Below are 14,267 nucleotides of genomic sequence, written 5' to 3' on the forward strand. Positions count from 1 at the left end.
ACACATTTGTTTTGTTATTTATAGATACAGGTTATACTTTAACAGAAACAGAGACTGAACCAGCAGAAAATAGTTCTACAACTAGTAATGATGATAAGTTAGTTTTAGATATAGTCTGTCTTATTTAAAAAGAGAATATGACATAAGGTCATTTAAAAAATTATTATTCGATTTATAGAAATAAATAAGGACAATAGATTATTAGTACTACTACATGTCAGATATAATCAAAACTATGACCACAAAAACCTATGTTATTGAATAGTACAAGCTGTATTTGTGTTGAAAGTAGCGATTTTGCAAGTTGTACACAATTATGTTTTAGAATTTTGTTTAGCATTGATTATAGTAAGCTGATAATACACTTTCTGTTTTTCACTCTTTTTGGCCTTTTGATTAATAAAATATTCTTATGAGAATCTTGAATGTCTTCACTTCTAGTGATCCATTCTACAGTAATCTATGATTTTTTGATATTGATTTAATGTTTGTTTTAAAATTTAATGTTAGGGGGAATCAGTTATTTTGTTATATCTTCTGTACAGTTCTTTTCTAAATATTACATGTTATTCTTTGGAAAGAATGCTATGTCCTATTAAAGCATATGTTTTGTCATTTGTATTTTACTAAAGTCTAATTTCTAATATTATACAGACCAGAAGCGGATCACCAACGTTTACAAAATCTACTAGATGTTATACATAATGAAGGGTTATTACCTACTGTAAAGATTATGTGTGATTGGATGAAATGTCATACACATATTATTGATACATGTGCTCAGGTAAGTTAGTAATTATAGTCAAATGTTTATTTAAAGTTTCATTTCATGAAAATATTAAAGATACATTAAAGAGCTGACAGTTTTCACTATAGTAGTTAAAAACTAGATAATGTAAAGGGAATATGCTGAAAATTTCAGTCAAATTGCTTTACTCTAAGCCAAGAAAACCATATTTTAAAATCACTGTAGCCTTGATTGTCATTGTTACTGCTGTCACGATAATTAACAAAGTCTTGATTATCCATTTTTGCTGTTAATCATCAATCGGCGTTGAACAGCAGATCAATGAAAATCGGGCACATAAGATAGCATCAAGAGTTGATCATGGTTTTTTCATGTTAATAAATATCTAATTAATAGTTTATATAACATTCCAGGCCTAAAGGAGGACCTTCAATAGGCAAATTTAGCTCTTGCATAATGTATGTTTAATATTTTAATAAAATGTTTATAGGCAGATTGAATATAAATACAGTAATTATAATGCTGAATTTTAAATATATGTATTTAGAAATATAATCGCAATCTCAGCCTAATTTAGATAAATGGGAAGTGAACTTTGTAATGGCATAAGAAATACTGATACTCTCAAAATTATTGTTGTAATTTTCATGTTATTATCGATGTAAATGTTACTTACAATTTGATGTCATGGTTAAATTATATTTTGTTTTTCAACTTTTAGAGTTCTCAATCATTATGGTGTAGATTGTCTGTTTTGTTAAACTTTTTACCAGTAGAAACAGATCTTATTCAACATGGTGAGTTTTATGTATTTTTCAAAGAGAAATCTATTTTAGTTTTTATACACCCACATTGAAATTTGTTTACATTAATAAGACGAAGAAGCCTGTTTAATTTAAAAAAATTCCCTTCATTACTTCTAGAGTTGTAGAACCTTGTGAATGCTCTACCGACTGTATTAGATTTACACTTTAGATTCCTAGAATTAGTGGTTGTTTCAGTTTGTAGAACCTTGTGAACCCTCAAACAATGAAAATTATAATCTCATCTGACTTGTAAATGCCCCCAATTACCTACAAAAGTATAAATATGTGAGATGATTTAGCTGCTGTGGGCCAATCTTTGTGCTATTATTATCGAACTATCTGCATTCAAATGGCATTTAGTTCAACCTATGGCAATGGCCAGTCACGACAAGAGTTTTCATCCAATCTGTATGAAATTTATGTGCATTATTTAGAGAATTAAAGCAAAACAGCCTATTTCACCAATTTCCTTTAATTACTTTTAGAGTTATGGGCCTTGTTTCACTTTGTTGTCTATTGTGAACACTCGAACGACTAAAGTTATCATCTGATCTGTATGAAATTGATATGCATTATTTAGATCAGTAAAACTAAGAAGCATGTTGAATTTCAGCAACTTCTGTTTAATACATCTTGAGATATGGTTGAGATATTTTCTCATGCAGTCAGCGCATACGTTCAAGCCCAAAATCCCATTTTCACTCGATAGTCACTATTTTTGGGTTTGACAGAATTCAATTCCGTAACGTTCAATCGAGCATCCCCCTTTTGAATGCAATAGAGGTTACAGTTTTTGCTGTGAGGCATTGTGGTTATGAGAGGACAAACCCTATTAATATTCAATATATTCCAGAGTTATCCCCCATTTAGAGACTGTAGTTTTTAACGGATGTTTTTCAAATCTGGTATGAATTATTGTGGTCATGTGGGGACGAACCCAATGGATTATTAGCATTCTGCTACTTTCTGTTCTGGGGTGCTCCCCCATTTTCAAAAGCCTTGTGAATGCGATAAAGGCTATATTTTTTAATTGATCTTTTTCGTAATTGGCTTGAAGCATTGGGGTCATCCCTATAGATAATCATAATCTGCAGCCTTTTGTTCCAGAGTAATCTCCCTTTTGCCGAAGGCAGTGTGAATGCGATAGAGGCTATATTACTATATTGGTTTTAGCAGGGGTTTTTTCTATCAAATTTGGTTAGAAGCAATGGGGTAGTAAGAGGATGAACCCTAGAGATTGGATTTCTTCAAGGATCCTAGATCCTTATCAAATTTGTTCAACAGCCAAGTTTCTCTTTCGGATAATCTGCAGTTGAGACAAAACTGCTGTGTGGGCGTACTCCATACTTCGCGTGGCTATCTTCCTATTCTATTTAATGAATGTAGAAAAACTGTTAAAGGGTACAAACAACCAGATACTTACATTTTGGGTAATTGAATGAGTAAGAATTTGTGCATTACATCTGTATGCCTACTGGCTGAAACTGAGGAGAGATATCCCTTATCTTATACTCTTTTATAAGGTGTGTTTGCTCGAAATTAAATTTTAATTCTGTCTTCAGATCAATGTTGGTTGGAAGAATTACAGATAGTATTACAAGATATCTACTCACAGGACTGGAAACAAGAATTCCCTTTGAAAGAAGATTTTAACTTGTGTCATTTACCTCCCCTTGTAGATGTTCATGCCGGCATGAAGTTTACCATGAAAACAAGATCGGCTCTTACAGAAATACAAGAGGTTAGTAAAAATGGTTATAATTGTTTATGTCTATACACAACTTTTACATCAGTAATTATTACTTCCATAACTTTGTATTTCATTATTCTTAATTAATATTGTTATTTTAGTATTAACTGGTCTATGCCGTACAAGATAACGTGAACTGATTGGAAAGAGGTTTCAGACGACTTTTTTGGCCCTGAACTTGATTGTCTCTTTTATATGAATATGAACGTTACAGATTTAGGTATAATACTTTTGAATGAAAAAATACCTTAGAAATTACCAATTTGATTTGTTTTGTTTTTTTTTACATTTTAGACTTTTTTGAGAATAGCCTGTTTACGTCAATTTGGTCACTTTTTGTCATCAATAGATAGTTTAGAGTTTAGTTATAAAGCAGAAGAAGCTATGTTTATAGGGCCAACACAGGTTACCAATGAAGAAGAAACTGAGAAGGCAGCACAAGATAGAATGGTGAGTCAAAATATTTAAATTTTATTCAAGCACATCATCAAATATATCACACCATCATTTTTGCTTGTACACTTACTTTAATTTGCCAATTTTTTTCTTTTTCTGCAACTTTAATTAAAACTCATAAAGATTCTAAATGATTGAATGTGTCGTATTATTGTCAAAAATTTGTGACTTAGGATAGAAAATTATTGCAATAGCTTTGAAATAACCTGGACTAAAGATTTTATTTTTATTGGACTGGGGAATTACTTAAGCTTGTAATTTATTTCGCTACATGTGTAAAATAGTTTCAATGTATTTTTGGGACTGGGTTAACATGTTGGTAGAAAAATATTGATGCTATTGTATCCAAAATATTGATAAGTAATAGAAATTGTAGTAAAGCTTTAGGGTAAGCCTGCTTCCCAACAAAAATTCTTAATATCTTCTTTTTGACAGAAGTTTTGGGGCAGAAGAGATGAGGTTTTTTTATTGATTTTGATTTAAAGCCGTTTTAGCAATAGATTAAAAGCATGTCCATTTACCTTAGCTTTGTTAGTACTTAGCAATTCTGTTGGACTAAGATAGTAATTATTTTCCCTGTTTTCATCGATTCTAGCAATTGTCTTTAACTCCGCCCTACCATCCCTAGTTTTACATTACAGTCTTTGTTCAATATTGTTCTACAATCAAAATAAGTGTTTGAAATTAAAATTTGGAGAATATTCAGGATTTTGTGCTTGAAGGATCAGTGAGTATACAGACATGAATTCAGGAAATCACCTATGTAAATGAAGTCGCAGCTTAGACGTTCCTCGGTTGAACAGATTTTTGTGCTGTTATGGTCAAATATACAAGGTGATAGTCCACGGTCAGGCTAGTTCAAAGATGGCAGTCAAGACTGATACACGAGTAAATTTGTCTGAAAAATATAAAATTGCTTATTGCCGTTGTGAATGAGTGATGTGGTATAGAATTGCTTATTGCTGTCGTGAATGAGTGATGTGGTAGAGATGGTAACAAATTTGATTTATTTTAGAGATTTCTTGATGAATTTGATAGATGAAGATCCGGTTATTCAAATATGTAGGCCCATGACAGGAAACCGAGTGAAATGATCTTGGTTACATAATTCCTGTGAATAATGTTCTTATATTGATTTATCCTATTTGTAATCTTCTTCATCCCCATTGTCAAAAATGAGTACACTGCTTAAAATATAACATACGGTACAATTGACATGTGCCGCTGCCGCCATATTGAAAAGTCAATGGTCAGGCCAATTGCTGATCGGTGCTGTTTCCAGCTATAGTTGCAACCATAATCTACATACAAAGGTCACCCTATAGATTCCTTTAACCTGACTTAGAAAAAATTTGACATCCTCAGTCCCTGTTGGTATATTTATCAGATGATTTTAAAATTGTGGCTTCTGTGTTGTAAAAGTTATAAATGGCATGGATTTATCATTGAGGAAAATTACTTGTGTGATCCTGATGTTAAATAGGGTTATCTCCCTTTACACAGTTCTGCAATTTATTTTCTGGCAAGAACATAGCAAAATTATCAAATTTTTTTGAAAAGTTTTCTAACAGAATTTCATTTGTTCTGTTTGATTGCAGGGATATAGCCACTGAAAAATGTTTGGAAAAAGGGATGGTCAAATTGGTTTTGTAAACAAATTGTTTGGTTCATTACATTAATATTCATTATTACAATGGTTGTTTTCAAAACTAATTTTAAAAGAGTAAATTCAATTTAAGCAGGACAATAGCTTCATGTATTATGTATTTACCATTTACATGTGGGGGGAGGGGAGTGATCAGGTGGCCGTGTAATCTAATGTGTGCTGTAGATGTCAAGGTTGTCATGTATGGAAAGATGCTAGTTTGTATATGACATGGAATAGGTTAGCCTGCCTAACAATTGTGTTTTTTCTCTGTGTATTCTGGTTTCTTTTCACTGTTAAAAGACCCATGCGTACATACAAATTATTTTTTTTAAAAAAGGGAAAAATTATGTTACTCCAGAAATGACTTAGTTTGTGTTGATTCTACTCCAAGCCTATTTTTCTCTCTTATTTGGTAATTATAAATAGTCTCTTCATGTGTTTTGATACTTTGTCAGTAATTGTAATACTGCATCTGTGCATCACAGTTAAGTGATAGTTGTTTTTAGCTTCATGGTGTGATCAATCAGAGTGGTAATTTCACTTAATAAAAGTTAGTTTAAAATTGAATCTGTTGTTTCCTACAGATGTCAGTTTGCACAGATGATAATATTATAGGTTTTCAAAATTTGTATATGCACGTTTCAACTTTTCTAAGATATTCAAAAATTATTTCTGCTTGTATATTTAATTATATGGACTGTTGCTTCTGAATTAGTTGTCCATATAAACACAAACCATTTGAAAAAGTTGTGAGTCAAGAATTATCTCTGTCATACATTCTGTATTGCATTCAGGTTAATTCAAAAACCTACAGTATGACTAATTAATTCAAATTGCACAAATTAAAAGAATTACTGACATTATTTCATGTGTAATAAGTTGTGTTAAAGGAGATATCACATATATTTTAGATAATAAAATTTTAGCTCTGTGAAATGTTTTCAAAGAACCTTTCCATCAAGTTGTCACATGGAGTGAAGACAAGCTTCCTGACTAGCAGTCACCCTCTGTATACAACTCAGACTATTTACAGTGACATTTGTCATTTTCATGCCAGTAATAGAATTTATCAGGTCACTGCTGTGTTTTAATTACCATTGATCAGTTAAGAATAGTATACAATAGTCGCAGTTATCTCTCAATGGTAAAATGATGGTTATCACTCTAAAAGAATTACATAAACCCTGGTGATTATTTCCAAATGGTTCAATATTTTAACCTGAAACTTCCAGACACGTTTTAGTCTTTGGTTACAGGGTTAAACTTTAACCATTAACACTTGTGAAGAAAACAGATTTCATGTTTCAAGATTTTATATATTAAACCGGTATTTAACAAAGTTTTAGTTTTTCCTACGTATGTGTATAGATTTTTAGAAGTAAAGAGGAATAACATATTATTACTGACTACATGGTTTAAGTGCAGTTGTTGATAACCTGGATGAATTGATATTGTAGAAATTGTGATTGACAGATGCATGTGTGTCAATTAACCTTATTTCTGGTGGCCCACACAGCATGTATAGGAAATACACCTTACATCCAAATGATAGTCTGAACTGATAGCTTTTATCTTACTCCATAATAAACAGCCAAATACTCCCTAGATATTTACATTATACACTATTTATTTATTTAGATATACATATCCTGTTCACTTTTAATATAAAATAAACACATGGTTTTTACACCCTGTCTGTCTTTTACATCAGAACAATTTCCTTGCCTTGTTATTGTTTAGGGTTTAAAATACTGTGTCATACCCAATGTGTTTTACATTAGTAATAGACACTTAAAATGGAATTTTTATGACGATACTCTTTTTTTTCATATAATGTTATTCATATGAGAAATTAACAAAATTTAAATACGTATTATTTTAAATAAGTATCCAGTCTGTACAAGATATGAGTAATCTTAAATGTTTTTTTTTAAGCAGGAAATTAAAATTCGTGTTCTGGCATTATTTTTAGATTAATTTGTTTTGACACCTCAGAATACCATTATGGTTATTTGTAAATCCTGAGCCAAGTTTATAAGAGTCTATTATGAAAGTTATAATTAGCATGTATTTCAACGAAGCATGTATTTGCTCAACACACAGGTTTAATTTAATTTATGCTCTGAGATGTAAGGCTCTTAGATGAAGTAGTTTATGGCTTAAAGAACACATTTGGTTTTAATTGCTTCCTTATCTTGATTCCAATTGCCTTAATTAATTCCAGAGATGTTTGGGATTTGGAGTCATCTAATTAAGTAGAAAGCTGGACTGGAACTTCAATGATGATAACTAGGGCCTTTAATTAGATTCTTTTAACCTCCTTCTGTGTCTCTATCCCCTGTAATTAGCATGGCTCACTTACACAGATTAATGTTCATATGTATAATACATCAAGTCGTGTATTAACACCCACAGAATAAAAACAAAAAACATGAAAGAGAATAAACCAGAACAAATGAAACAGGAAAACAATGGTAACCAGTCTTTGTAATTCTGAATGGCTCGGACTTGAATGGTATATTAAAATAGGTATAATAAGTGGGAGTTGAGTGTGTTCTAGTGCTTTACAACATATGAATCTTTTGATATTAGGTAAATGGAGTGTACTTGTCACTTTTATCAAAATCTACCCCCTTCTAACTAATGTGTAAAAGATGATAAAATGTGGTTGTATTCAAATGGTATGTCAGACCTGTTAGATACTAAAAAAATGTTAAAACTTTAGGTTTTATCACCATGTTAAACTCCATAAACAGCAAACAATTGATTTGATTGAAAACAGATTTGAATTGAGCATTGTCATGTGAGATAAAGGAGCTCTGTTATGCAATAAATGTCCAAAGATAAATCACAAATTCCACCTTTTGGAGTTCATCCAGTGGACTTATCATCAATTATCTGATATATTGAATATGATCAGCCACCTGTCACAGATTACTCTAAATTAATCCTATATAAATATAGGTACTAGCTAGTATACTTATAATGATCTAATTATATACAGATGTAGGTAACCCGAGGAGCTTGTTTGCACATTTTAAAGATCTAGTTCATCATCATAAAACTCAATAAACAATATAAATTAAAAGATTTGCCCACTGAATAGATGTAAAAGTAATTGATCCACAATGTCCAGTCGGTTGAATTTATTTATTGATTGACAGGAGAAATCAGCATAAGGTCATGCATGTGGGCATTCTGAAATAATTTGAATTGATTTGTTAGAGGAAAGGATGCTCTTTGTTCCTAGAGAAATTGAAGAAGTAGAAAGGAACAAAAGGACCAAGCTGGTAAAATGTAGTCACATATGCCCAAGATAAAAACATGGCTCTGGTTTCTAATTATCATTGCTGAGACTGATATGATTGCTGCTAAATTAATCACTGATACCCAATACCATTAGGGTCTATTTCCATCACTCAAATTACCCTGTCTGTCAATCACATAGTCAGCTCCACCCATAATTTGAACTTTGAAAATTTGATTGGCTGTGTGTTCAACCAATCGGAACTGACACTGATTCAACGCCTTATGTTTGTAATTAAGAATTAGTGTGGCAGGTCATAATTAAAGTGTCTAAAGCAGGAGCTCTAGCCTTTTGCTGGTACAGAATTCAAAGAATATAAACAGTTCTTGAACAGACTAATTTTAGCTCAGGCATATTTACTACAATGACTGACAAATATATGCTGTGTTAAATGGTAATTAATGGAACTCTCATTTCACCTTGGAAGTAATGACTAAGCTTGCCTTCCATGTAAATGAAATGAGAAAAATGTTTTTGATCAGTGAATAAGATCATTGAATTCCCCATCATTACTGATTATTTTAATAAAAAGATTATACACATTGGTAAATACAGATTAAAATGAATGTGATTAATGTATACATGTATTAAATTTGTAATGATAATGCTTATGAGAAAATTAAGATAGAATACATATGTATGTATAATACATTGAATTATTATCCTAAATTCATGAAGTGGTTTGAATTATTAATGTAGCTGCTGCCAGTTAGATTAAATAATCATACAACTGTACAAAGCTTGATTGTTTTAATCCATTTATATTAGATCCCTTGACATTGTGTTTAAGGTGAATATTGATTTGTTTCATCAAGTACACATTCTATTGAAGTTTCACAGGAAACTGTTTATAAGTGATTGTCAAACATCCTCAAAAACTGATATATTGGATAACAGTTTTCTTGTTGCCATACCACTACACGATTGGATCTCACTAGACTGATATATATATGATCTTCATGGACTCCTAACAGTTTTTATACGCCCACATGGAAATGTGGTCGTATATTGCCATCGCCCCCGTCCATCCGTCGGTCGGTCCATCCGTCCACAATTTCTTGTGAACACTCTACAGACTACATTTATCATCTGATTGTTTTGAAATTGATATATGTTGTTTGCATTAGTGAGATGAAGAAGTCTATGTAATTTCAATAACTTCCGTTAATTTCTTCTGGAGTTATGGCCCTTGTTTCACTTTGTTGCACCTTGTGAACGCTCTAACGACAAAAGTTATCAACCGATCTGTATGAAATTTATATGCATCATTTAAATTAGTAAAACAAAGAAGCCTATTGAATTTCAGCAATTTCTGTTAATTACATCTAGAGTTATGGTCCTTGTTTCACTTTGTTGAATCTTGTGAACGCTCTAATGACAACAGTTATCATCTGATCTGTATGAAATTTATATGCATCATTTAAATTAGTAAAACGAAGAAGCCTATTGAATTTCAACAATTTCCGTTAATTACGCCGTGAGTTATGACCCATGTTTCAATTTGTTGTACCTTGTGAATGCTCTAACGACAAAAGTTATCAACCGATCTGTATGAAATTGATATATATCGTTTAAATTAGTAAAATGAACAAGCCTATTGAGTTTCAGCAAATTTCCGTTAATTACATCTAAAGTTATGGCTTGTTGAATCTTGTGAACGCTTGAACGACAAAAGTTATCACCCAATCTGTATGAAATTCATATGCATCATTTAAATTAGTGAAGTAAAGAAACCTATTGAATTTCAACAATTTCTGTAGATTACTTCCCTTGTTTTAGTTTTTAGAACCTTGTGAACCCTCAAACAACGAAAATTATGTCATCTGTATGAAATTGTCTATTAAATCCCCCTAATTACTTACAAAAGAATAAATATGCAACAACCCTTGTCGACCGCTCGGAGGATTTAGCTGCTGTGGGCGTATGTTTTGTTGCCTAGCAACCTATCTTTTTGACAGTTGTCAGTCAGGGTAATTATCTAAAACTTTAAGCCCCACAACACCAAGAGCATAACACACAATTAATTATATATAATCTGTAAAGAACAATTACAATATAAAATTTCAGTCCGCTTGTAAGAAACAACCCAGTCAGAATCTGCTCTGTTTATGCTTGTAATGACATTGTTTCTGTTTATGACATGATCGATCAACCCACCCTCCTGGAGAGACTTAAGAATCGTTACAGCATCTCCGGAACCACATTGAGCTACATCCAGTTATACTAAACTGGCCGAACACAGCAGATTTAGATTGACAAAGAACCGTCAAATCCTAAGATTCTCTAATTAAGGTTTTCCTTAGGAATCAGATTTGGGTCTTGTTCTATTCACAGCCTAGGCTGACCTTAAAAATATCTTTGTTTCACCAAACCCGACCCACAATCGAGGAGAAGGGTCGGTAGGTCGGGTTTTTTTTCAGATTTTTTTTTTTAAGAGCTAATTTGACAGCTTGATGATTTTCCGGGTGCAAACATTCGTCTTCTTTTATTGGCAAACAAATCAATGACATCGGGATTTTTCTTGATCTTTGATGCACGACTCGCACACAAATTGCGACACACTCACGTTTGAAACTCCCTCAACACGTTTTTAACGATCGTGCGGGTTGTGCCATTATTTTTCTCGAAAACGGATATTGAAAATATCGTCGTCATGTTTAAAACGACGCCCCACAGACATAGAGGCAGAATCATTTCGTGAGAATGGACGTGCTTTCGTCTGCAACCATTTTGTTGAGAAGCGACACCCATGACGCTTTTGTCTTGATCAACCAGTTTCAATAATGAATCAAACCCAATTACCCCTAAGTATAGCCATAGTAAAGGGAAATAACTCTCATGATATATTTCAGGTTGACACACAAAATAAAATAAAAAGATTGCGGAAAAGTGCAATAAAATAATTTAAGTCGGGGGTGGTTTTAGTTAGTCGGTTGCGTTAGGCGAAACAAAGATATTTTTAAGGTCAGCCCTACACTGCTCTAATAGATAGGGCTGTACGATATTCTCGATATAGTCATTTATCGCGATATGGTATTTTCAGAACCAACTACGATATCATGTGGCCAAAAATCGTCGATATAGTGGTTTATCGAATATCGCCAAAAACTTCAAATATCGAAAAAAATTATAAAAATAGATCATAAATACACTATACAGCAGTGGAAATTAGGCGACGGCAATAAACTATAATAAAACTAATGTTTTGAGAATCGTTAAATGTTGAAAACACTTGCGCAGTGTCCGTAGCCGTTTTTCACTGCATTGTGTATGCGTTACTTTTACTTTGTTTTTAGTCGACAATAAATTGTCAGTTGTTACTACATGTAAAGCTTAGGCCTACTAAGAGCCTGAAATTTCCCACTACCGCGGCTTATTACCAGGCTATAAATACATGTAGGTTGTCATATTTTTAAAAAAAGATAGGTTGCCAGGCAACGAAACATACGCACACAGCAGCTATATCGTCCGGGCAGTCAACAAGAGTTGTCACATATTTTTACTTTTTTCGGTAATGAAACATTTATAATACATTAAAATCTGATTAAGAGTAACAACTCATTAAGTAATTATCAGAAAACCATTAGGATTTTTTCGGTTTTTATAAAGTTCTGCCCCATTCTAACGTTTAGTATACAAAACTTTTAACATCATGGATTTAGCTGTTCAAGTCATAAAGATTCATTGAAAATCAATATACTTGTTCGTCTCAAGACCTTAAACACTGTGTATAAATTTAAAATCAATTGGATATTAACTTTAGCCTCTGGAGCGTCCTCAAGATTTTTCAAAGTGATCAAGGGCCATAACTCTGGCAAAAATTACCGGAAATCGCTGAAAATCAATAGGATTCTTCGTCTCATGACCTTAAACACTGTATAAATTTGAAGTCAATAGGATATTAACTTTACCCTCTAGAGCGTCTACAAGATTTTTTGAAGTGATCAAGGGCCATAACTCTAGCTGTAATTATCGGAAATCGCTGAAAATCAATAGGCTTCTTCGTCTCATGACCTTAAACACTGTGTATAAATTTAAAGTCAATGGGATATTAACTTTGACCTCTAGAGCGTCAACAAGCAATTGTGGACGCCGGACGGGCACGACGACAATATACGACCACATTTCAATGTGGGCGTATAAAAACGAATATTTTTAGAAAACTCTACGAAACTTAATTTCTGAAAGCAAGAATAAAACGGCAGCGGATCAAATGCTTGAATGGAAGATAGTCTGGATCATTTAGTATTTGTTAAAGTGTTTGAACTTACAATACAAGACTTGAAGACCGCATCTACTTACTTTCACTGCACTTGATATTTGAGAATTTTCTTACACAAGTTCACAAGCAGACGCTTTTTAAACATCAGCGGTTGTTTTTAATTTAATTATATGTACAGGCATAAGTAATGTCTCCTGTTATTGTGTTAAAAAGAATTGAAACGTGTGTATCCCAAAAGGATGTTGTTTTGTTGATTTTAATAAATCTATATTATAAAAAAAGCAAAGTTTAAAGTGTATGAATAAAGCAATTCTTACCCACAATTCTTACTCACACTGTAGTCAGCTTTAATGCATTTATATTTAATTTATTTAATAGCAAAGTGAAATTATTATTAAATATCGCGATATTTAACTATATCGTTGAAAAAAATGCCAATATCGATATCGTCCCTTTTGGCAATATCGTACAGCCCTACCAATAGACACCATCATTTACAAAGCAGGCCTCAATAACCATCTCTATGATGATGACAGGCAAATTTATGTTGATCATGACAGCTCTCCAAACACCACTAACTGTGAAAACTCAAAACTGCATCTTGAAAGTAATAATGTTGATGCACTTTTGTTAACTATTTTATAAGAAAAGCACTAATTTGTGTATGAAACACATGTTTTTAAATGTTTAATAATATAGTTTCACAGAGCACACAAACTGACCTAATGTTTAGCGCTCTAGAATATTAGGGTGGCTCGGTGAGTAAGATGGCTCACAAACATGGAGGCCTATGTTGGACGAAAATGTTCATCAGGATTTTCCGGCATGGTTCCACCTTGTCAGTCGTGCATTACAACGTCTAGTCATTCGGATGGGATGGAAAACCAAGGTCCTGTGTACACATTGGCATGCATGTAAAAGATCCATTTCATTTCATTTCTAGAATATTATTATTTTCAACATTGCCTAATTCAACTTACTTGCTCTACTTCAGCATTCTATCACTTTTTAACTACATTTAATCCCCATTGTGCAACTCCTGTTTAATAACCTTAGGTAACATTGTCCCCAATGTGAGGGGGGGTGTGTGATTTCCTGGGAGTCAATAAGCATATTTCCCTAAATAAACATGGCCAGAAACTTCTGACTCTCACCTGGCCAACATAAAAACCTATCAGAGGTCCAGAAAATGTCTTATAATTTGTAGGGGGGTTGGATGGCCGAATGGTTAGCACGTACACGCTGAATCATTAGGTCTGTCATTGAGTCAACTGCCGTGGTTTCGATTCCCCGGTTATACCTGACAAGGAGTAGGGTCGCCTGACCGACC

At 32.8% G+C, this 14,267-nt stretch overlaps 1 protein-coding gene across 1 annotated transcript in view; it reads left to right on the forward strand.

Annotated features, from left to right (window-relative positions):
• LOC126818863 (nonsense-mediated mRNA decay factor SMG5) overlaps positions 1-14,267 on the forward strand; it is a 45,008-nt gene that overhangs the window by 13,683 nt on the left and 17,058 nt on the right. Inside the window, exons 16-20 of the mRNA XM_050546478.1 lie at positions 25-97; positions 655-784; positions 1,470-1,545; positions 3,117-3,295; positions 3,599-3,754. Coding sequence (XP_050402435.1) covers positions 25-97; positions 655-784; positions 1,470-1,545; positions 3,117-3,295; positions 3,599-3,754 — 614 coding nt within the window. The remainder of the gene's footprint in view (positions 1-24; positions 98-654; positions 785-1,469; positions 1,546-3,116; positions 3,296-3,598; positions 3,755-14,267) is intronic.

Source organism: Patella vulgata, chromosome 4 (genome assembly GCF_932274485.2).
Source record: "Patella vulgata chromosome 4, xgPatVulg1.2, whole genome shotgun sequence".
In the NCBI taxonomy this organism is placed as follows: domain Eukaryota; kingdom Metazoa; phylum Mollusca; class Gastropoda; family Patellidae; genus Patella; species Patella vulgata.